The sequence below is a fragment of the Hemiscyllium ocellatum genome, chromosome 12 (genome assembly GCF_020745735.1).
Source record: "Hemiscyllium ocellatum isolate sHemOce1 chromosome 12, sHemOce1.pat.X.cur, whole genome shotgun sequence".
NCBI classification, from domain to species: domain Eukaryota; kingdom Metazoa; phylum Chordata; class Chondrichthyes; order Orectolobiformes; family Hemiscylliidae; genus Hemiscyllium; species Hemiscyllium ocellatum.
The window spans coordinates 20,126,214-20,150,254 of record NC_083412.1 but is presented as its reverse complement, the minus strand read 5'-3'; the positions used below and the strand labels follow the sequence as shown (position 1 = coordinate 20,150,254).

General features: G+C 40.0%; 1 protein-coding gene across 4 annotated transcripts in view; it reads right to left on the bottom strand.

Annotated features, from left to right (window-relative positions):
* The window catches only part of lrch1 (leucine-rich repeats and calponin homology (CH) domain containing 1), a 173,188-nt gene that overhangs the window by 65,110 nt on the left and 84,037 nt on the right, over positions 1-24,041 (bottom strand). For all 4 annotated transcript variants that reach the window (XM_060833363.1, XM_060833362.1, XM_060833361.1 and 1 more), the window contains exons 2-5: positions 18,311-18,455; positions 11,166-11,292; positions 638-743; positions 405-541 (exon numbers count right to left, since the gene is read on the bottom strand). In XM_060833363.1, the coding sequence (XP_060689346.1) occupies positions 405-541; positions 638-743; positions 11,166-11,292; positions 18,311-18,455 (515 nt within the window). The remainder of the gene's footprint in view (positions 1-404; positions 542-637; positions 744-11,165; positions 11,293-18,310; positions 18,456-24,041) is intronic.

Sequence of the window (24,041 nt, the reverse complement as noted above, 5' to 3'; positions counted from 1 at the left end):
ATGTTGGTTCGTGTTGTGGAACAACCCTGAATATCTGATAGAATACAAACTATTAGACTGCAAAATCCAATACACAGAGTTTGTGACCCTTTCTTCAACAGATTTAATATATGCAGGTCACACATTCTAAGCTCCTCATAGGCATTAATGACTGCACGTACACAAATTACTGTGGAACTGAAGTGTCACTAAGGCTCATGGGACTGGCAAACAACTGCTAGTCCATTAGAACTAAAGGAGTTGAAAGCAATTTTTTTCAGATGAAATGACTTGTCAATTCCAATCATCTGTTCCATTCAAGTATTGAATGGTGTCAGCAACATGTTAACACTACCTGCATTTAAAATCATTTTAAAGCAAATTTAGAACTTTTTCAGTATACTGGAAGTGAAAAAACAACTAACCTGTGCTGGTGGAGACTGCAGTGGATTATTATCCATTTCTAATATCTGTAAGTGCTTCATATTCCTGTAACAGATTGGTATTGACACAATCTTATTGCAGGAGAAGTTTAACTTCACAAGTGGGAGGTCTGCTAGCTCTGCGAAAAAAAACAAATAATTTTCGTTTTTAATTAATTATTTCACTGTCTGTTCTGGAATAAGTAAGATACTGAGAAATTCAAAGACAGCTTCACCCTCTGGCAAAATCTGCAGGTAATTTCGCCTGATGTTCAACTCTCTGAGTGACTGAAGTTGTCCGATCTGCTGTGGCAAACTTGTAATTTCATTGCAGCTCACATCCTGAACATTAAAAGGGAGCAAAAAGAAAGTAATCATGAGAATTCTTTATGAAATCATAATCTGGTTCCCGTTAAGAGGATACGCTACTAAAGTGTACAGAAATTACAATGAAATTAATTTATAGGGTACACAGTGCTTATCTCTTTATTACAGTGACGTGAATCTAAGAGAGACCAAAGCGAATACAAGAGAGATGAAGAGTGCTGAGAATGCATGATGAAAAACAGAAGAGGAAAAGATTGTATAAGAATATGCAAAAGAATAAACATAAGTATAATGTGTACTTTAAGAACAAATTTCAAGGTTTGTAAGCTCAGATCTTTCCAAAGTACTTTACACACAAATGTTTTAAAGTATAGTCACTATTATAATAGAAGAAATTGGCTACCTAATTTGCAAGTGCCAAAAACCCACAAACAGCAATGTAATAACAAAATTATCTTGGCTAATGATGCTGGGTATTGAATTAATAATGGCCTGGAACTTGTTCTGCTCTTTGAAATAGTGTCACCAAATCTTCAAGACCCTTGATTCCATGGACTGGAGACAGCAGATGAGGCATCTCATTTGAGTAACCATGCCCCACACAACACAGCAGCAGCCCCTCAGCACTGCACGACAGTGAACACGTTTCCAGAGTGTCACTGAGCAACCACCTTTGAAATCAGAGACATGAATCATAGTCATAGAGGCCTTCAGCACAGAAAAAGGCCCTTCAGCCCATCAAACCTATACTGGTCAAAAACAAGTATGCAACCCCACCTTCCCACTATTTCTATATGCAACTTTCTAGCACTTGGCCCATAGTCTTGTGTGCCTTGGCATTCTAACAACGCATGTAAACACTTCTTAAACAATACGAAGGTTTCTATTTCTGCCAACCTTACAGGCAGTGAGTTCCAAATTCCCATCACCTTCTAGCTGAAAGAAAATGTTGCCTCACATCTGCCCTAAACCACCTGCCCCTTACTGTAAATCTATGCACCCTGGTAATTGACCTATCCACCAAGGGAAAACGTCCTTCTGATCTACCCTATTTATGCATCTCATAATTTTATACAGCCCAATCATGAACCCTCCCACAGGCTCATTCACTCCAGGAAAACAAATACAGTCTATCCAATCTCTCTTCATAACCCCAACACTCCAGCCCAGCAACATCCTGGTAAATCTCCTCTGTACCTCTCAAATGCAATCACATTCCTTGTACAATGTGGATTCAAGGACTGCACACAATATTCCAGCTATGATCTCACTTAACCACTTTATAAATCTGTATCGCTACCTTAAGAGACCAGTGGACATGCACATCAAGGTTCTGATTCTCAGTGCTTCCCAGTGTTACTGTTCATCATGCATTCCCTCGCCTTCTTCTTCTGTCTCTGTTCTCAAAAAAGCCACAAAGAGCTACAGAGAATGAAAGAGAGGAAGCATGACACCGAGGAGAGAGCTTAAGCAAAGGAGATAGAGAGGATTAAAAGACAAAACAGATGTCTGGACACAGAGCCAGAAGAGTGAACTATGAATATATACAGGTTGTACTGCAACTTTGGAAGGCATTAGTCAGTTCTCAATTGGAAAACAGTGCATTTCTGGTCACCTCATCTCATTAAAGAGTATCCTGGCTTTTGGGAAAGAGAATAATGACAGGAATAATCCCAGGGAGATTAAAAAAATGAATGCAAATGTGAAAGAGATTGGTTGTTGGTGAAGGAAGTGTGTAAAACCAATTTTAGGGAACATTCATTTCCTCAGAAGGGTTCAGAATAATCAAACAGGTAAAGTAGTGAAATTAAGCTTGACATGTGCCATTTTGCAGAACAAAAGGAGGTCAAACAGCACTTCATGTTTTGGGCAGCTTTTAAAGAACTATTTAAATAATCGCAATACCTCAACCTTTCCATACCCCTTTAATTTTTTTTTCAAATATTCATTTATTCACTTCCTTTTTTACAAGTAATTCTGCTTCCACCAGCCTTTGATGATCCTATCTTCATGGCTTTTTACTGAAGGAAAGTCACATTTCCCTCAAATCCTTTGAAGAAGATTTAAAATGTATGCCTTTAAGTTTCTAAATTTCTGCCTTTGGAAATAATTTCCCCTATTTACCTTCTCAAAACGTCTAATTTTTAACATCAGGTTCCTTCAGAATCTCTTTTTATATACAAAACTCTCACTCTTTCTAGTGCCTCCAAATATTTATAGCATCGCACTTTTTTTTTCTTAGCAAATCCCATATGTTTTATCTCTGGGCCTTGATATAAAAGCAGAGTTTACACAACAGGACACAAGTTCGATGCAGCTAATGATACGCATGAGTTTGCAAACGTTCAGATCTGTTGCCCATGTCCAGTTTATCCCTTTCCTCGAGTAGAGATTGTTTGAAATACTGAGTTAAAAGCCTTTTGCAGTCCCCCACAAACTTTAGCAATGTACAGTGATTCTGTTTGAAAGCCGAGCAATGTATTTGGTCATAATTTAAAGTCCTTTTGTTTCCCCCTTGCCACATCTGCCAATTATTTTCAGTTTATCTAGATTACTTATTTTACTTTTTATCAGCCAAGTATCTTCAACTGACTGATGCCTTAGCTTTCCCAGTTTCATATCAGAGCTACCTGTGGTTGCATCCCCAACATTTTCCTACCCATACACTACCGACTTGCTGCATTTTACTTCTCAGAACTAAATCCAGCTATTTCCTTTCTTGATCAAAATCAGAAATCAGTCCTGGATATAGTGCTGAAAAACTTTGCATTCTCACCCCCTTCTTCCCTAACCTTCATCGCCTCCCAGCATCACACAAAGGTCAACGTTTTAGCACAGGAAGAAATAAGTGCACAGGTATTTCTCATGGTGATAAGTATGCTGTCCCACTGAAACTCATACTCTTTCCTTGAACAATGCTTTTTATGACATCCTGTTCTGTAGTACTGCTTAATATAGGTTTAACATTAAGATCGTTGCAATTAATTTATGGAATGGAATCGAAATGACATGGGTGTAAATTTCTTGAGTGTAAAAATCCAACCTATAACAGCAATCATTTTGCAACATAGATAGCAAGTAAAGAACGGAATTAATGTAGGGTACGATTTTGGCACACTATCTTCCCACAATTACTCATTTACCACAAGCCCACAGGAAACAGGAAATAGGTTATTCGGCCCCTCAAGCTTGCTTCATCATTCAACAGGATCACAGCTGATCTAACATTTTGCACGTCCACCTTCCTAACCTTTCCCCATTATCCTTGATTTGCCGATCTATCTGAGTCTTAAATATACAAAAGGAGTCTGTCCCCACAGCTGTCCATGGCAAGTAATTCCAAAGGCTCTCAACTCAGAGAGGAAATTCCTCCTCATTTCAATTTTAAATTGGTACCACTTTATTCTGAGACTATGCCCTCTGATCCTAAATTTTCCCGAGAGTAATATCCCCTCAGCATTTATCCTGTTAAGTCCCTTAAGAATTCTGTATATTTCAAGGAGTGAAACTAAATGAGTTTAACTAAACTTCTTTAAACTAAATCAGTAGAGTGCCAACCTGTTCAACCTTTGCCCATAAGACAATCCCTCTGTCAACCTAGCTTTTTGAACAGCCTCATTTTCTAAATAAGGGAACCAAAATTGCCATCAGTAATACAAATTTGGCCTTCCTAGCACCTTGTACAGTTGCAGGAAAACTTCCCTGCTCTTATACTCCAACTGGCTTGAAAAAAGGGTGAACATTCCATTAGCCTTCCTGACTACCTGCTGCTCCTGTGTACTAGCATTCTACGTTTCACGCAGAAATATACCAAATCACTTTGATTGTAGCTTTCTGCTGCTTTTCTCTAATTTCAATAATATTCTGCCCATCCCTTCACCTTTCCCCACACTATACTCAATTTGCCTTTTTTTTTGCCTGCTTCCTTAACCTATTAATGCTCTCTGTACACTGTTTGCATCCCTCTTACAACTTGCCTTTCCAACTATTTTTGGGTTGCCTGCAAATTTAGCTATCGTACATTCACTTCCTCCTCCAAGTCATTAATGTATATCTTCAGTTCTGGTTGCACTATATTTTCCCATTAAATTTTAAGTATTAGCCTTGCTTCAGTCAGTTGCACTTTCACCTTGACCTCACCCGAAGGATTTCAGCCCAGCATTAAGGTTGAAAATTTAGCTGTCACTAAGTGCATTCTGCAGTATCGGGAGTGCTGCTTTTTAGAAAGAACATTGAACTGAGGTCCTGTCTGCACTGTCATGGACATGAAAGATCCCATAGTAGAAGCAAGAGATTTGGCAAGTGAACAGGCAGCATTTATCCTTCAACCCCAAATAAAACAAATTATCTGGCATTTATTTGATTGATGTCTATGGCATCTTGCCACACACAGATTCTCCATTTTCATTCAATTTATTCATGTCCAGAACATGGGCGTTGCTGGCTGGCCAGCATTTACTGCCAATCCCTACTCATCCTCAAGATGGCGGTGTTGAGCTGTCTTCTTGAAATACTGCAGCCCATGTGCTGTAGAGTCATGGAGATGTACAGCATGGAAACAGACCCTTCGGTTCAACTTGCCCATGCCGACCAGATATTTTAACCTAATCCAGTCCCACTTGCCAACACCAGGCTCATAACCCTCCAAGCCTTTCCTATTCATATATGCAGCCAGATACCTTTTAAATGCTGTAATTGTACCAGCCTCCACCACTTCCACTGGCAGTTCATTCCATACACACACTGCCCTCTGTGTAAAAACATTGCCCCTTAAGTCTCTTTTATACCTTTCCCCTCTCAACCTAAACCAAGCCCTCTAGTTCTGGACTCCCCGACCCCAGGGAAAACACTTTGCCCATTTATCCTATCCATGCCCCTCATGATATTATAAAGCTCTATGAGGTTACCCCTCAGCCTCCGACACTCCAGGGAAAACAGCCCCAGCCTGTTCAGCCTCTCCCTATAACTCAAATCCTCCAACCCAGCCAACATCCTTGTAAATCTTTTCTGAACCCTTTCAAGTTTCACAACATATTTCCGATAGGAAGGAGACCAGAATTGCATACGATATTCCAAAAGTGGCCTAACCAATGTGCTGTACAGCCGCAACATGACCTCCCAACTCCTGTACTCAACGCTCTGACCAATAAAGGAAAGTTTACCAAACGCCTTCTCACTATCCTATCTACCTGCGACTCTACTTTCAAGGAGCTATGAACCTGCACTCCAAGATATCTTTGTTCAGCAACACTCCCTAGGACCTTACCATTAAGTGTATAAGTCCTGCTAAGATTTGCTTTTCCAAAATACAGCACCTCGCATTTATTTAAATTTAACTCAATCTGCCACTTCTCAGCCCATTGCCAATCTGATTAAGATCCCACTGTACTAATGTAACCTTCTTCACTCTCCATTACACCTCCAATTTTGGTGTCATCTGCAAACTTAATAATTATACCTCCAATATTCATATGCAAATCATTTTTATAAATTATGAAAAGTAGTGGACCCAGCACCAATCCTTGTGGTACTCCATTGATTACAGGTCGTCATCTGAAAAACAACCCTCCACCACCACCCTCTGTCTTCTACCTTCAAGCCAGTTCTGTATCCAAATGACTAGCTCTCCCTGTATTCCATGTGATCTAACCTTGCTGACCAGTCTCCCATGGGGAACCTTGTCGAACGCTTTGCTAAAGTCCATATAGATCACATCTACCGCTCTGCCTTCATCAATCCTCTTTGTTACTTCCTCAAAAAACTCAAATCAAGTTTGTGAGACATGATTTCCCATGTACAAAGCCATGTTGACTATTCCTAATCACTCCTTGCCTTTCCAAATACATGTACATCCTGTCTCTCAGGATTCCCTCCAACAACTTGCCCACCACCGAGGTCAGGGTCATCAGTCTATAGTTCCCTAGTTTTTCCTTATCGCCCTTCTTAAACAGTGGCACCATGTTAGCCCATCTCCAGTCTTCCAGCACCTCACTTGTGATCATTGATGATACAAATATCTCAGCAAGAGGCCCAGCAAACACTTCCCTAGCTTCCCACAGAGGTCTATGGTACACCTGATCAGGTCCTAGGGATTTGTCCACTTTTATGCATTTGAAGACATCCAGTGCCACTTCCTCTGTGATGTGGGCATTTTTCAAGAGGTCACCAACTATTTCTTCACATTCTACATCTTCCATGTCCTTTTTCATAGTAAACACTGATGTGAAATCTCATTTAGTATCTCCCCCATCTCCTGCAGCTCCACACATAGGCTGCCTTGCTGATCTTTAAGGGGCTATATTCTCTCTCAAGTTACCCTTTTGTCCTTAATGTATGTATAAAAACCTTTTGATTCTCCTTAACCCTACCTGTCAAAGTAATCTCATGTCCCCTTTTTGCCCTCCTGACTTCCCTCTTAAATACACTCCTACTGCCTTTATACTCTAAGGATTCACACGATCTATCCTGTCTATTCCTTCTTTTTCTTAACCAAAACTTCAATTTCTCTCGTTATCCAGTATTCCCTACACCTATCAGCCTTTCCGTTCATCCTCACAGGGATATACGGTCTCTGGCCTCTCATTATGTCTTTTTTGAAGGATTCCCATTTTCTAGCCATCCCTTTACCTACATCTGTCCCCAGTCATCTTTTGAACGTTCTTGCTGAATACTGTCAAATTTAGCCTTCCTCCAATTTAGAATTTCAACTTTTAGATCTGGTCTATCCTTTCTCATCACTATTTTAAAACTAATAGAATTATGGTCGCTGACCCTAAAGTGCTCCCCCATTGACACCTCAGTCACCTGCCCTGCCTATTTCCCAAGAGTAGGTCAAGTTTTGCATTTTCTCTGTCAGAACATGCACATACTGAATCAGGAAATTTTCTTTTACACACTTAAATTCCTCTCCATCTAAACCCTTAACACCATGGCAGTTCCAGTCTATGTTTGGAAATTAAAATCCCCTACCATAACCACTCTATTATTCTTACAGATAACTGAAATCTCCTTAGAAATTTGTTTCTCAATTTCCTATTGACTATTAGGGGATCTATAATACAATCCCAATAAGGTGATCACCCCTTTCTTGTTTCTCAGTTACACCCAAATAACTTCCTTGGATGTATTCTCAGGAATATCCTCCCTAAATACAGCAGTAATGCTATCTCTTACCAAAAATACCACTCCCCCCTCCTCTCTTGCAACTCCCCCCCTTTCTGTCCTTCCGATAGCATTTATATTCTGGAACATTAAACTGCCAGTCCTGTCCATCCCTGAGCCATGTTTCTGTCATTGCTATGATATTCCAGTCCCATGTTCCAAACCATGCCACGAGTTCATCTACCTTCCTTGTTAGGCCCCTTGCATTTAAGTAAATGCAGTTTAATTTATCAGTCCTAGCTTGTTCTCTGCTTTGTTTCTTCCTGCCCTGACTGTTTAACTTGCTCCCTTTCACAACTGTATCAGTCTCTGATTGATCTCTTTCCTCACTATTTCCCTGGATCCCACCACCTTCAACCTTACCAGTTTAACTCCTCCCAAGCAGCTCTGGCAAATCTCCCTGCCAGTATATTTGTCCCCTTCCAATTCAGGTGCAGTCCATCCTTCTACCTTCACTAGCTCATAGCACCTGGAGTAATCCAGATATTACTACCCTTGAGGACCTCCTTTTTAAATTCCTGCCTAACTTTCTATATTCTCACTTCAGAATCTCATCCTTTTCCCTTCCTGGGTCATTGGTTCCAATGTGTATAATGACTTCCTGCTGGCCCCTATCCCCCTTGAGAACATTCTGCACCCTCTCTGAGACATCCTTGATCCTGGCACCAGGGAGGCAATACACCATTCTGATTTTTCGCTTCTGGCCACAGAAACATCTATCTGTGCCTCTGACTCGAGAGTCTCCTATCACAACTGATCGCTTGGAACCCGACTTACATAAGAGCCAGTCTCAAAGCCAGAAATGTGGCTGTTCGTGCTACATTCCTCTGAGAGTCCATCACCCCCTACATTTTCCAAAACAGCAAATTAGTTTGAAATGGGGATAGCCAGAGATGACTTCTGCACTACTTGCCTACCCCTCCTACCTTTCCTGGAGTTAATCCATCTATATGACTGTATATGTGGCTTTTTACTCTTCCTAGAACTGCCATCCATCACACACCCCCAGCTTTTGAAAATTCCTCATTGCCTCTGACTGTTGCTCCAACTGATCCACGTAATCTGATAGCATTCGCAACCACATACATTTCCTGCAGACACACTCATCATTAGCACCGAAACCGCCCCGAAACTCCCACATCTGATTAAAAGAGCACATCAATCCACTAAAAGCCATCTTTGCTCCTTCACAAACTACTGACCCAGAAAATAGCACAGTATATTGCTCTTAAAAAAAAATGCTCCAGGCTAACTTAGTACTAATGGTTTATATTTTTTTAAATTTAATCAAGAGATAGATTTCCAGATTTCAATAAAACACTCTACTCACTAACTACTCACAAATGTAGACTTACAGTGAGGTTATGCATCAAAAACCTATGCACTTATCTGTTTCTGTGCTGCGAGCCATCCCAAACAGGTTCCTCCAAGGTCAGCGTGAATTTTGCTGTTTATTTTTCCTGGACACTCTCTGATGTCCAGAGATACATGAACTCAAACAGCAAAGTCAGTAGCTGTGCAGATTCACATCTATGTTGATTAGCAGTGTAGGTTTCCTTCTCTCTCTCCTTGACCGATTGACATGGGCTTGCCTTTCACCATTTTAGAAGTGCCATTGTTTTGACTTTTTTCCTCCAAAGTTCCAAAACCACGCAATAGCATATAAAACAATAATTGCTACTCCAGGAATTTGAGGAGATCACCTCCAACACCAAAACTCCTCAAAAAAGAGCAGCTCTTACAGCCACAAATGTTTCCCATCCTCCATCTTGGAATACCCAGAATCCTTAGTTAGGCCCAGGGAGGGAAATCCAAAGATTTTAACCCAACAACACTGAAGGAGGGGCAAGATATTTCCAAGTCAGGATAGTGAGTGGCTTAGAGAGGATCTTGCAGGGGGTAGTGTTCCCATGGAACTGCTGGCCTTGTTCCTTCTAGGTCGTGGGTTGGAAGGTGCTGTAAGAGGAGTCTTGGTGAATTTCTGCAGTGCATTCTGTTGATAAAACACACGTGGTGGGGGGAGTGGATGCTTTGGATGGGGTGCCAATCAACTGGGTTGCTTTGCCCTGGATGTTGAGCTTCTTCAGTGTTTTGGAGCTGCCCATCCAAGCTGATGGGGAGTATTCCATCACACTCCACCTTGTGCCTTGTACGTGGTGAACATTTGGGGAGTCTCTGACCTACTCTTGTTATTGTGTTCCAAAGAAGATGGGTCACACTGGAAAAACACTATTTTTCCCTCTATCCTCAGATGCTGTCAGACCCTCTGTGTTTCTTCAGCACTCTGTGTTTGTTTCAGATTTCCAGCATCTGCAGTACTTTGCTTTTATTTAAATGTATGCAATTAACTGCAATGACATCTGGGATATTTTAAAATTGTAGAACTGTGACTATGAATGCAAGCTTGTTCCCCTTTACTTACTGTTCTTCATTCCTAAAGCTGACCTCAAGTAGTTCACTTTCCTCTTTCATGTCAGATAAATTCTAACCCCCAACAACTCTAAATTTCCTGTGAAGTCCACGTTTGTGCATGGATTAGGACTGGGGATCATGTTCTCTAACATATCTCTGTAATCCAGGACAAAAAAGAAATTATTTCTCACCTCCAACCTCTTCTCTCTTCACTACCATGTGTTTTGTCTTTACTTTCTTGATCTTACAAAGGTCAGCATCCTTCTAAGGTTTCCTCTCAAAATCTTTATGACGCCTTGTGTTGAAATCAAGAAGGTAGTTTTCTATATCAACATATCTTTCCAAGGAAATCAAAACTATGCAATCCCTCACCTTCCTCATTCTTTCTTTTTCACCAAGATCTTACTGCTTTTAAGTACAAATCTTAGGGGTCACCTCTATATTGGTTCTTGATCTGTTACACCTTCCTTGTTTTTTTTTAAACCATGATAAAGGCGCACGGATGAGTTCTGGTCTTTTGCTTTGGATCCTCTATTAATATAATTTAGTGAAATCTGGAAACTTAACATGAAGCTTGAAAGAAAATATACTTATCAGCACTCAGGCATTTCAAAACAACCATGTGGCACAAAGCCTCTGGAATATTGGAAATATTTTAGATTGAGTAACTCTGCAGTTGTACTTATCAATGTGTAACTTCAGAACGGGATCGTGGATCTTTCGAGAAAGTTCAAGTGAGACAATTGCTGCCCATTGGTCAACATTAAAACATACATCAATAAAGTGTTAGAGAGTTGAATGTTGACAAGCCCCAAGTGAACTCACAGCCATAACAATCAGACTTATGAAGTACTTAATACATACCAGTTCCATTAAACATTTCAACTGTCCAATGTCTTCTGGAAGCGACACTAATTTATTGTTACTGGCTATCAAGACTTTAAGAGGAAGAGCACAGAGGCACAACGGTAATGTCGAGAGTTGATTTCGACTGGAACAAAAGAAAAAAAACCACAAGCTTATGCTGTTATACAATGACATCTTAAAATAACTTTCACTTCAATTGCACTAATTGTTTTCTGCAAAAAATGACTTATATCACATTAAAAATCTGATCACCTCCCTGAAGTTCATTAAGTATATTTTGAATGCAACAGTTTCTTTTTGAGAATGGGCAAAAATAAATGAAAAGATTGGCTCCAAAAATAAACCCACAGAAACATGTCAAATGTCTAGACAATTTCTTGGATTTATTTAAGGGCTATTTTACCATATCTATTTGGACAGTGTCTCAAAATATAACTACAGACATAAACATGTTGCAACATATAGAATTACTTCTGCTTTGAAATTGTTCACACTTTTATGTGGTGTATCCATTTCATGCTGCGTGGCGTTTTTCCAAATCTTGAGTGAAAAAAAGCTACTGCAATTGGAAACCATAACAAATTTATTCCTCCCTCACTTTACTATAAAAGCTTAAATAACCCTCATGCAGTCTTAACCCACAACTAATGCGCAACAGAGGGTAACCAGAGTGAACAGGGAGGAGGCAGATACACCATCCATCTCGTGTAACTAACCTCAAACATAGGAAAACAGACAGATAAATTTGGAATGTGATTCAAGTGGACTTCTTTTATTAATTAGCTGAACTACATAATAAACTGTACCTTTCATGAACCTGCCTGCTGTGATTATTTTTTATATGGGTGGTTTCATCTATTGTAGACACTCGCATGTTGTGCCACCATTCAAATGTTATTGAACCCTTCATTTACCATCATTCACAATGTATCTCTTCTGTCTTCAGGCAGTAATACTTCATTGTATTATGTCCCTTATTCCCTGCCACTAATCAGTCATAAAAACCTGCAGTACTATTTGGCACCACAAAACGAGTGAAGCAGAGAAACTAAACAATGCAGGTAAGGGATACCAGTTAAGGTTGAAATAAAAACTGAAATTGCTGGAAAAGCTCAGTAGGTCTGGCAGTATCTGTGAAGAGTAATCAAAGTTAACGCTTCTAGTCCGGTGGCCCTCCCTCAGAACTTCAGTTTCGGTTTCTGATTTACAGCATCTACAGTTCTTTCCATTTTTTTTAAGAGGTAAGGTTGGGTAGGTGTAACAAATGAAGGGGTAGAGTCAAGACAAGCAAACTAAATAGTAATATGGTAAAATGATGCTCAGAGAATGACAAGAAGGAACAGAAAGCATAAATCTAAGAATACACCAACAGTCAACACAAGACGTTCTCTCGATTTAAAAAAGGCAAATTAATGGGTCTGTATCTGAATGTGCAAAGCAATTACTACAAAGTAAACTAATTGATAATGCACATTGAAGTAAATATGATCTGATATCTATTATGGAGATAAGGCTGCATAACGATAAGATTTGGATCCTGAACATTGACATACATGACATTCAAGAGAAGGAAGCTAGATATAAGTGCGTGGAAGCATTGTTCATCAAGGTGGCATAGTTGGAGATAAGCTTGGTTCTGGAGATGTAGAAATTATTTGAATGGAGATGAGGAATAGTAAGCGTGGTTTACAAGCCATTAAAAGTAACCACAATGAAGGACAAAGTATACCAAAATAAATATGGAGTGCTTAAGATAAAGAGATAACAATAATCATGGATGATTTGAATATATGTTCAAACTAAAAAACAAATCAGAGTGGCAATGGTAACCTGGGTGAGGAATTTGGATATGCTTTTGAGATTGTTTCTTCGAGCAGGACATTCTGCAACCAATCTATTAGGAGCTTATATCAGACTTGGTGTAGTATAATGTGACAGGATTAATTAATGATCCTAGGTTAAAGGCTGCCAGAGGTAGCAGCAATCACATTGTGATTGAATTTTACATTTAGTTTGAAAAAGGGAAGAATGGGTCTAAGGCTAATGGTTCAAACTTAGATAGTCAATCATGTGAGCATGAATGCAGAGCTAGTTGAAGTGAAAAGAGGTGGATCAATAGAGAGGCAGTAATATTTCAGAATACTTACTGTATATTCCCGCTATTAAGAAAAATTATCAAGAGAGGACCCACCATCCCTGGTTAACTAAACAAGTGAAATAAAACATCAAACTGAAAGAACAACTGCACACAAACAAATGGCAGGTTAGGTGAACAGACAGAATATAAAAATGGCTGAAAGAGTAAGGAGGAAGAAATGAGAGTGGAAGATGAAAAATATAGCAAATGAACAGTGAAGGCTCCTTGGAATAACCTGATTTGAATATAAGATTCTGAATGGTCTTGACAAAGTGGACGGGGAAACGATGCTGTCTTTTGTGGGTAAGTCAGGAAATCAGGGACACTGTTTAAAAATTAGGGCTTGTCTTTCTAAGACCAAGATGAGGAGAAATGTCTTCTCTGTAAGTTGTGTAAGATTGGGACTCCATGTTTCAGAAAGTGGTGGAAGCAGGGTCTTTGAATATTTGTTATGGTACAAGCACAGATTCTCGTTAGATAAGGGAATCAACGGCTACTGGGGAGGTGTATGGGAATGTAGAATATGAAACCCAAATAGGTCAGCCATTAACTTATTGAATGGTAGCTCAGGCTCAAGAGGCAGAATGGTCTATTTCTGCTCCAAACTCTTCTGTTTGTGTGTAAAGAAGAATCCTGTCAACCTCCGTAATGTGTATTTCTTTTCTGAAATATAAGAAAATGTTGGGACCTAAACAGTACTGATATTTTCTTTCATTTTTCCCATCGTCAATCTGACATCGCCCAAAAGTTGCAGGCTAAGGTCACCAATCAACGGTCCTGCGCATGCTTATTCCATCTTCATTGCTGAGCCAACAATATCTATACTGGCTCAACCATATTGATCTGCTGGATTATGGCAGCACAGCTAAAGAATTCTTTGCGATGAAATGGGCAATGAATCACAAGTTCCTAGTTGTCAATACCTAGAGTCATAGAGATGTACAGCATGGAAACAGACCCTTCGGTCCAACCCGTCCATGCCGACCAGATATCCCAACCCAATCTAGTCCCACCTGCCAGCACCCGGTCCATATCCCTCCAAACCCTTCCTATTCAAATACCCATCCAAATGCCTCTTAAATGTTGCAATTGTACCAGTCTCCACCACATCCTCTGGCAGCTCACTCCATACATGTACCACCCTCTGCGTGGAAAAGTTGCCCCTTAGGTCTCTTTTATATCTTTCCCCACTCACACTAAAACTATGCCCTATAGTTCTGGACTTCCCGACCCCAGGGAAAAGACTTTGTCTATTTATCCTATCCATGCCCCTCATAATTTTGTAAACCTCTGTAAGGTCACCCCTCAGCCTCCGACGCTCCAGGGAAATCATCCCCAGCCTGTTCAGCCTCTCCCTCTCGCTCAAATTCTCCAACCCTGGCAACATCCTTGTAAATCTTTTCTGAACCCTTTCAGGTTTCAGAACATCTTTCCGATAGGAAGGAGATCAGAATTGCACGCAATATTCCAACAGTGGCCTAACCAATGACCTGAACGCCGCAACATGACCTCCCAACTCCTGTACTCAATACTCTGATCAATAAAGGAAAGCATACCAAACGCCTTCTTCACTATCATATCTACCTGCGACTCCACTTTCAAGGAACTATGAACCTGCACTCCAAGGTCTCTTTGTTCAGCAACACTCCCTAGGACCTTAAGTGTATAGGTCCTGCTAAGATTTGCTTTCCCAAAATGCAGCACCTCGCATTTATCTGAATTAAACTCCATCTGCCACTTCTCAGCCCATTGGCCCATCTGGTCCAGATCCTGTTGCAATCTAAGATAACCCTCTTCGTTGTCCACTACACCTCCAATTTTGGTGTCATCTGCAAACTTACTAACTGTACCTCTTATGCTCGCATCCAAATCATTTATGTAAATGACAAAAAGTAGTGGACTCAGCACCGATCCTTGTGGCACTCAACTGGTCACAGGCCTCCAGTCTGAAAAACAACCCTCTACCACCACCCTCTGTCTTCTATCTTTGAACCAGTTCTGTATCCAAATGACTAGTTCTCCCTGTATTCCATGAGATCTAACCTTGCTAATCAGTCTCCCATGGGGAACCTTGTCGAACGCCTTACTGAAGTCCATATACATCACATCTACCACTCTGCCCTCATCAATCTTCTTTGTTACTTCTTCAAAAAACTCAATCAAGTTTGTGAGACATGATTTCCCATGTACAAAGCCATGCTGACTATCCCTAATCAGTCCTTGCCTTTCCAAATACATGTACATCCTGTCCCTCAGGATTCCCTCCAACAACTTGCCCACCACCGAGGTCAGGCTCACCAGTCTATAGTTCCCTGGTTTGTCTTTACTGCCCTCCTTAAACAGTGGCACCACGTTTGCCAACCTCTAGTTTTCCAGCACCTCACCTGTGACCATCGATGACACAAATATCTCAGCAAGAGGCCCAGCAATCAGTTCTCTGGCTTCCCACAAACCTCTGCAAGCGAGGTATGAGAATGGTAAACAATGATATTGACAACTGGGGGACAGTCACTGATAGCTGAGACCCCTGGAGACTGACTGCATTAGATTGGTGCGCACTGGAAATGGTAAACAGGAACAAAAGGTTCAGATGACTTAGAAGACCACCTGACAAAACAGAAGCTAAAGAATCCTAAGCTTCTCGTCCCACTGTTTTTCTCTGTAACAAATGCAGCAGATGCTGCCATGCTAGAATGGACTCCTCAGCCACAGCAGCTGATGTTTATGGCAGACGTGACCATCATGACTCAAATCACTATCTTACAAAATAGAAAGCTGCTATCACTACTGATATTACCCCTGTTAATAACACAATCTGGTCTTGCTTTGGAGTTGATTCTCCATAATGTTTATGTTGCACAGCTAAACTAAAACCAAATATCGCTGGATATTCAGTCAGAATGTCAGTGTTGGAAGGTAAAAGACAGTCAAAGAAGACTAGTCTTTACTGGCTGATCAGCCTCCCAAGTAATTGCAGCATTTTCCTCTTCCAGATTTCCAGGACATGTAATTTTATGCTGCTTAGCAACAATCTGTCAGGGCATTGATCAGGAAGTGAATAATCTTGGCGCTGACTTAAAAATGTAGCATTATTACAAAAAATACATCAGTTTTTAAATCAACTGAATTTAACACAAGACGAATAACGCATCAACATTCTTCTGACCTGCGTACAACATTGTTCACACTTAATAATATTAATTCTATTGAATAAATTTGGTATGCGATGCCAGTAAACATGTCTAAATATATTTTGCTGCCTCAAACAGCTTCATAAATTTCAAGTTGCAATTTGTCAAATTTTATTATTTTGTGAACATACATTTGGCAAAATTATGTAATATTTGGTGTAAAGGACAGAATGAAGATACATTCAATTAGGTAAGGATAATTCTAAAGGTGGAGAGAAATTAACCAAATCATTAGGAGGATTCCCAAATGTCAAGCTGTGATCCTTGGCCCAGAAAATGCAAGCACAAACTATAACAAGTAGGCTCATTGTGTATGTCTCCTAATCATGAAAGAAATTCAAAATCAATCCCCTAAGTTTGTATCCTCTTCTGCTTCATGTGCTTACACTCTGATGTCTTACTTAAGTTTCTATTTACGGGAACAGCATTCCAAAATCTGGGAGCTTTCTGTGGGAAGAAATTTGATCTTAAGTAACAACATAAAAGTAAAATCCTTTCAATATGTCAGAGTTTTTCTTGTTCCTCCATTACCTGTTGCATTGGGACAGTTTAAGTTATCAGTATGTCACTGTAGCTGTTTTAGCGGCATTCTAGTGTTTGAAAGTATGCCTGGATCGTCAGCCACCACTTCAACACTCAGCCAGCTTGAAATAACTCAAACTTCAAGAATACCAAGCCAGCGGAAACATCAATATGAAATACTGCAAATTTGCTAAATGTTCACAAAATAGTAAGACTAAATAGTAAAAATCGTAAAAGTGAACTGATTCACAGAAAACCTTGTACATCAAATTCACTTCAACTCACTCCAGGGTGAATCGGGAAGAGAGATTAAGTGGTCACTGCCGTCCCTTTCATCTACTCCACTTGAAAGAGGGAAGTTAACCAAGGACAAGATCATAACAGATGGAGCCTTTAGAATGTTAAACCTCTCTGCAGCAAATACAATAATTGCTTAAATTTCAGGTTTTTAAAAAATATTATATGATTACATTTGGCAATATGCTTTCTGTTATAATCTTATCTGGCATGTTCCTTTTTGTTACTAAAGCAACGAGAATGAGATTCATCAAGGCAACAGCATCTTTGGAAATCAGGATTTCAAATTTATAGGTAATGCACATTTAATCTTGAGTGTTCCCTGTCTTCAATAAACTTAATTGAGTTTGAAAAAACATGACTTCAAGAGATTCCGGCTCAGAAAAGCTACGAAATTGCCATAAGTGGTGCACACAGTTCCTGACAACTTTGTATGTACTGTCAAATGTATAAGTATTGGCAGAAATCAGGCATATACAATGTACCAGTGAACAGCACTAACTGGTTAAAAACATACCACCTCTGAAGCAATGAGTTCTACCTATTAGTAGATTAGCAGATCTAACAAAGACATCTTGTCATAAAAATTTGGCAGATTAGAAGTTTAGAGAACATGAAATGCAGCAACAGAAGACAGGGCAGTATAAGAAATGGGAGCAGACATATGCCATTTAGTCCGCCAAGCCTGCTCTGCCACTGAATGCAAGTATGGATGATGTCTGACCTCATTTTCCACATTATCCCCATAACAATTATGATCCAAACATTAAAGATCAAAGAGTTATAAAAAAAACATTATCACCAGTAGTCCAGATTGCTTGGATATGCATGAAACAATAAAATGATTCAAGAAAGAAATAAAATGCTGGTTGCTATCTCACCATAAATTATGACAACTGCTATATGAATTGCTCATAACGTAGATATTACTCCATCCCACTTCTCCCATACAAACAAGGCATACTGACCCTTTTCAATCTGATCAGCGTACTCACCTCAAATTCAAATTGGTCAGTGTCTGCAGATTGATGATTGAGTCTGGAATGACTTTGATGCAATTGTGATACAGGTTTAACATCTCCAAGGAGACAAAGTGGCATAGCTCCAGTGGAATTTCACTCAGTCTGTTCTTTGACAGATCTGCCAACAAAACAAAATGTACGTTTTAGATTAAAGTTTAAGCGACACATCAAAATAATGGATATGACGACAACAGCAGCACACACACAGCAGAAGTTTCAGAAACACACTGCTGTGTGAATTGTTTTAAGATTTATCTCCAGCAATTTATGAAGAACTCTGAGCAATTAGCAAATACTTCTCCAGAAACCGAAACTAGCAAGATTTGTCCCCCAGAATCAATCTTTCATTCCCTAAGATCTTCAGAATGAATTCATAGCACAATGGTTTGCTTGCAGGACTGTACATTGGCCACAAACTATAATGGATTTACAAAGAAGCGTTAGTGGATCTGATGTGTACTGTGAGGAAGTTATATTTCTTGGAGTCTAGTAACTGGAAAATATTACAGAAGACATTTCAGGTGGACATTTTGATTTGAATGTTACAGAGCTGACAAAATGTTTTATGTATTTTTCATGAAGCAGTCAACACCTTTAAACAATTGATTAGAACTTGTTACAGATTCCACATTCATCATCTGGTTGCCAGATGTCATGCCATAAAGGGAAAGCGACCTGGAGTAGGAAAGCAAGAAACAACATACATTTTAGATAGTTTCCCAAAATACTCAACTCACTTGGAATATAGGCATTACTGCCTATAAGGAAAACAGTAGCCAATATACATTGAGATATTGAGTGTCGTACCATCAAGTGAAAGTACAGAGTTAATAAAAAATTTGGTTACATAATACCAAAATATTGATTACTATTTTGACCATCCTTTCTTTTGTTAACCCCTTCCCACCAAAGAAACTCTCCTTAATACTGGTTTATTCCACAAAGATTTAACTTTGAATCAGATTCTGAATCAAAGTACCAGTTATTCTGTATTTCGCTGAGCACAATTACTTAAGAGGAAAATAACAACCAAGCAACCCTGCATATCTACGCCAGGTATTGCCCTAGTGCTGCAACCCTCCCTGCTGTATTTGCAAATCTTCTCCAAGAGTAAAACCTCTCCACCTGCAGTACAGTAATTCACATTAAAAGCAATAATTTCAACAAATTTGTACCACCTCTCCTTCCTTCAGGCTGTGGTATTATAAACTTCAGAACTTTAATAACTGTACATGGATTGCAAGAATCATCAATAAATCTATCTGGAAAAAATCTAATCTAAAAAGACTTGGACAAACATATACAGTAATTGAAAACAAATAGCCAGGCCTGGGAAAAGGAGGAGTCAAGGCAACACAAACAAAGCTATTTACGTTCTTAGTCCTCACAAAGCTTAAGAGCTCAGAAGGGTGTGTTTGCTTGGGCTCTGCCTCTCTCTGAAGAAGCCATCTGATAAAGACAAATGGAACCAACTTTCATCCATCCACCCATTCCCAGCTCCATTCGCGTCAACACCCAACTAAGATCCTCAGTTTCCACTGCAGGATCTGCAGAGCAGCCTTCAATTTATGAGAGTGAAATGTGCTGCTTATATGTCATGCCATATGGGTATTAAGTGCCAAGGCATGAAGGTGAAATCCAGGTAGAACGAGATGATCATTTTTCTTAATCTCATCACGGTTAAACAAGCAACATGAGGTTCTTCCTCAGATTCCTTTGCAGCATTCAGCATCCGTACCAAGCATAAGAAGTTCAGCTTGTGACTCAACATTAATAACTTTGTATGACCTATATTCTTAACAGCTTCCCTCATGTTATTCCAATTACTAACTCCACTTGCACGCTACAAAATATCATTATTTTCCCATTTAATTTCAGTCAAAAACTTTGCTTGAAGCAAAAACCAATCTAATGAAATAATTTAAAAGTTTAATCCCAATAGTACTGAACATTTTCAGAATCCTACAAATACCAGAGGCAATGCTGCTTCTCCTGGAAAACAGTGCAGTACTTCTTTAACATCAGCTTGTGGACCATCTGGGTGACAGGGATGAGAATTTTAAGTTGCAGACATAGGGGACTGGGAGCCAATGCAGGTCAGCAAAGACCAAAGTGATAATCACCATTTTACAGGGAATGGCATATCATCATCCAAGTTTCACATCAGTCACTGTTCATTGTGCATAAAGGTTGACAGGCCAGTCAAAAATGCATTAGAATAGTTGGAGATACAAAAGGCAAGGCTGAGGACAGGTTACATAAAGAATGATACAGGAAGGTGACTTTCTGGAGCGACAAGTTGACAATCTCTCTGAGAAAGAGGATCTGAGATTTGAGTCTCAGGTTTGGGTCAGAAAAAAGCTAAAATTGCCCAGTCTGATTCAAATGGAGGTAGTGGCCAGGGAACAGAGTTTGAATTAGTTGCAACACTGGGGTTTGCGACAAAGGCTGAAAGACTATAGTTTTGGTCTTCCCAATAACCCACAGGAGGAAACTACAGCCTATCCAAGACCGAATATCGGACAAGTAATCTGACAAAATGACAGCAATGGTGGGATCAAGTGAGTGGAGAAATAGAGCTGGGTATCATTAGTCTATGTGTGGAAGTTAATTTCATGACTTTGATAAAACCTATGAGGGGCATCATGTAAACCTGCATTTTGAAAAGGTAAATCAGGGCAGGACTTACACACTTAATGGTAAGATCCTAGGGAGTGTTGCTGAACAAAGAAATCTTGGAGTGCAAATTCATATGTCCTTGAAAGTGGAGTCGCAGGTAGATAGGATAGTGAAACAGGTGTTTGGTATGCTTTCCTTTATTGGACAATGTATTGAGTGCAAGGGTTAGAAGTTCATGTTGTGGCTGTACAGGACATTGGTTAGGTCACTTTTACAATATTGCATGCAATTCTGGTCTCTCTCCTAACAAAAGGATGTTGTGAAAGTTGAAAGGATTCAGAAGAGATTTACAAGGATGTTGCCAGGGATTGGAGGGTTTGAGCTATAGGGAGAGGCTGAATAGGCTGGAGCTAATATCCCTGAAGGGTCAGAGGCTAAGGGGTGATCTTAGAGGTTTATAAAATCATAAGGTGCATAAACAGGGTAAATAGACAGGTCTTTTACCTGGGGAGGTGGGAGTCCAGAACTAGAGGGCATAGACCTTGGGTCAGAGGGGAAAAGTTAAAGGGGACCTAAGGGGCAACGTTTTCACGCAGAGGGTGGTGCGTGTATGGAATGAGCTGCCAGAAGAAGTGGAGGAGGCTGGTAAATTAAAACATTTAAAAGGCATCTGGATGGGTATATGAATAGGTTGAGAGAGAAATGGGCAAACTGCTGGTAAACGGGAATAGATTAGGTTAGAATATCTGGTCAGCATGAACGAGTTAGACCAAAGGGTCTGTTTTGGTGCTGTACGCCTCTATGGCTTTAAGAGGAGTGAAACATGGTCAGATCCCCAGACAACTCTGAATGTACATGTAATGGGAAGGCATAAAGAATAAGTTGGAGTCTTGCTAAATTGGACAGAATAAGTGAAATCAGGTAAGCTTACGGTAAACACCCATAACTGAGAGGAAAAAAGAGAGTTCTTTTTTAATTTTATGTTATGTTGAATTTTGAACAGTCCTGTGAAATCCATGGATGAAAATGGCTATATGTACAGAGTAACCCCAATTATCTGAATGACACGGACAGGGAGTATTTTGTTCAGGTAACTTAATATTCGGATAATCGAATGCCAGATATCACAGTTTAGCCAAGCAATCTTGCCGGGTAATCCAAAATTCAGACAATCGAATCCGGATAATTGAGGTTCCTCTGTATTGGCACTGCTGAGAAGGGACAGATATAGAAATTAGATTACATTAGTGCAAAGTAGTAGTGCTAGTACCCGACCAGACATGGGATAAAACAATGAAGAAGTTACTCAACGCTGAGTACATTTAACCTCGGGTGCATGAATAGCTACAGGAAGAAGTTATAGACAGTTCAATTAAAAAATTCTCAATTAGTGCTGTAAGTGGGCAATTTGGTTTAAGGTTAAAAATCACACGACACCAGGTTATAGTCCAACAGGTTTATTTGGAAGCACAAGCTTTCAGAGCGCTGCTCCTTCATCAGGTGTCTCCACAACCACCTGAAGGAACAATGCTCCGAAAGCTATTGATTCCAAATAAACCTGTTGGACTATAACCTGGTGTCGTGTGATTTTTAACTTAGTACACCCCAGTCCAACACTGGCATCTCCAATGTTTGGCTTAATTGTTTTATATCCATTGGGTTTGTTAATAAACTTCGTTTTTTTTTGTTAAGGGGAAGTGTGAGGCTTTGCATGGTTATATTTCATCAAAACTGAATCAAGATATGATCTATGAAGACAGCTTTCAGCTTGGAATCTGACTTGTCCAGTGATAATATCAGCTGGGATCGTAGCATTATTTCCTTACCGCAGGGAAGATCAGAGGAACATCACAAAGAAGAGGAAGAAAAATGGGCCTAGCTTGAAAAACATTAGCCCAAGTCTTATGATTTTATATCTGCCAATTAATCCCTCTTCATTCATATTTTGCGACAGAATCTAACCATTACAATTTCAATTTTATGGCCATATCCTTGAAATGTGCAATAACCATAGAACCTTATTCATTAGACCACAAAATGTAGGCCAATTAGCCCATCGAGTTTGCTCTGCCATTCGCTGAGACCATGGCCAAACTGACAGATCTCAACTCCATTTTTCTGCCTTTTCCCCATAATTCTTAAATTTTTTACTGATAAAAAAACTTTCTACATCAGCCTTGAATATACTTTACAATTCCATTCTCTGCAGTAAAGAATTCTAGCGCACTTTCCTCATCCACCATTTCTGTTAAGTCTTCAAATAATTCTGAGGTCTGTTGCTTTCTTTTAATTTGTACTTTCAATGAGCGGTGGGCGTCACTAGCAAGCTCTGCTGGTTGTTCTTGAACTGAGTGACTTGCTAAGCCATTACAAACAATTAAGGACCATACATATTTCTGTGGGTCTTGTAGCCTGGAAAAAGAAAGCAAGAGATTTCTTTCTCTTGAGGACATTAGTGAACCAGATGAGTTTTTTTTTAAATGACAGTCAATGATTACAAACTCGCTACCACAGCCACATTTGCTTCCTCGGTGCCTGCCTCCATAACCAACTCATCCCACACGGACTCCGGACCACCTTTAAACCAGCAGAGTTTGGACCTGAACAGGACAAACAGTACAGACCACAAATTCAAAAACACCAGCAACGGTTCTCCTTCAAGATCCTCCGCTCGACGCTCGCAGCACTGCGCCAGCACCTAACCTCTCTACAGTCAGCCTTGCCTCAGCTGAGGGCCACACCCTCTCAGAATTGCAAAGAACCCACTCTGTACTACATCCTCAGGAGAATTCATACTCTCAACAAACAGTATTTCAATTCCATCTCAATCATCAAAAACTGTAAGTACAACAAACTTTTATCTACCCACCTCCATAACCAGCACTCCTCAATCATTCCAGAAGATTCCCCTGGCCTCGGAAACTACTCAGACGCCATTAGCCATGCGGCTGATGCAGCTGCCACCCCCACGCTGATTGATGATGTCACGTCCGCCCCCATCATGGCCACCCCCACAACCACTTCCGCCTCTCACAATTCCTCATGCATCATACGTGACATCACTTCCGCCCCTCACATCATCGCT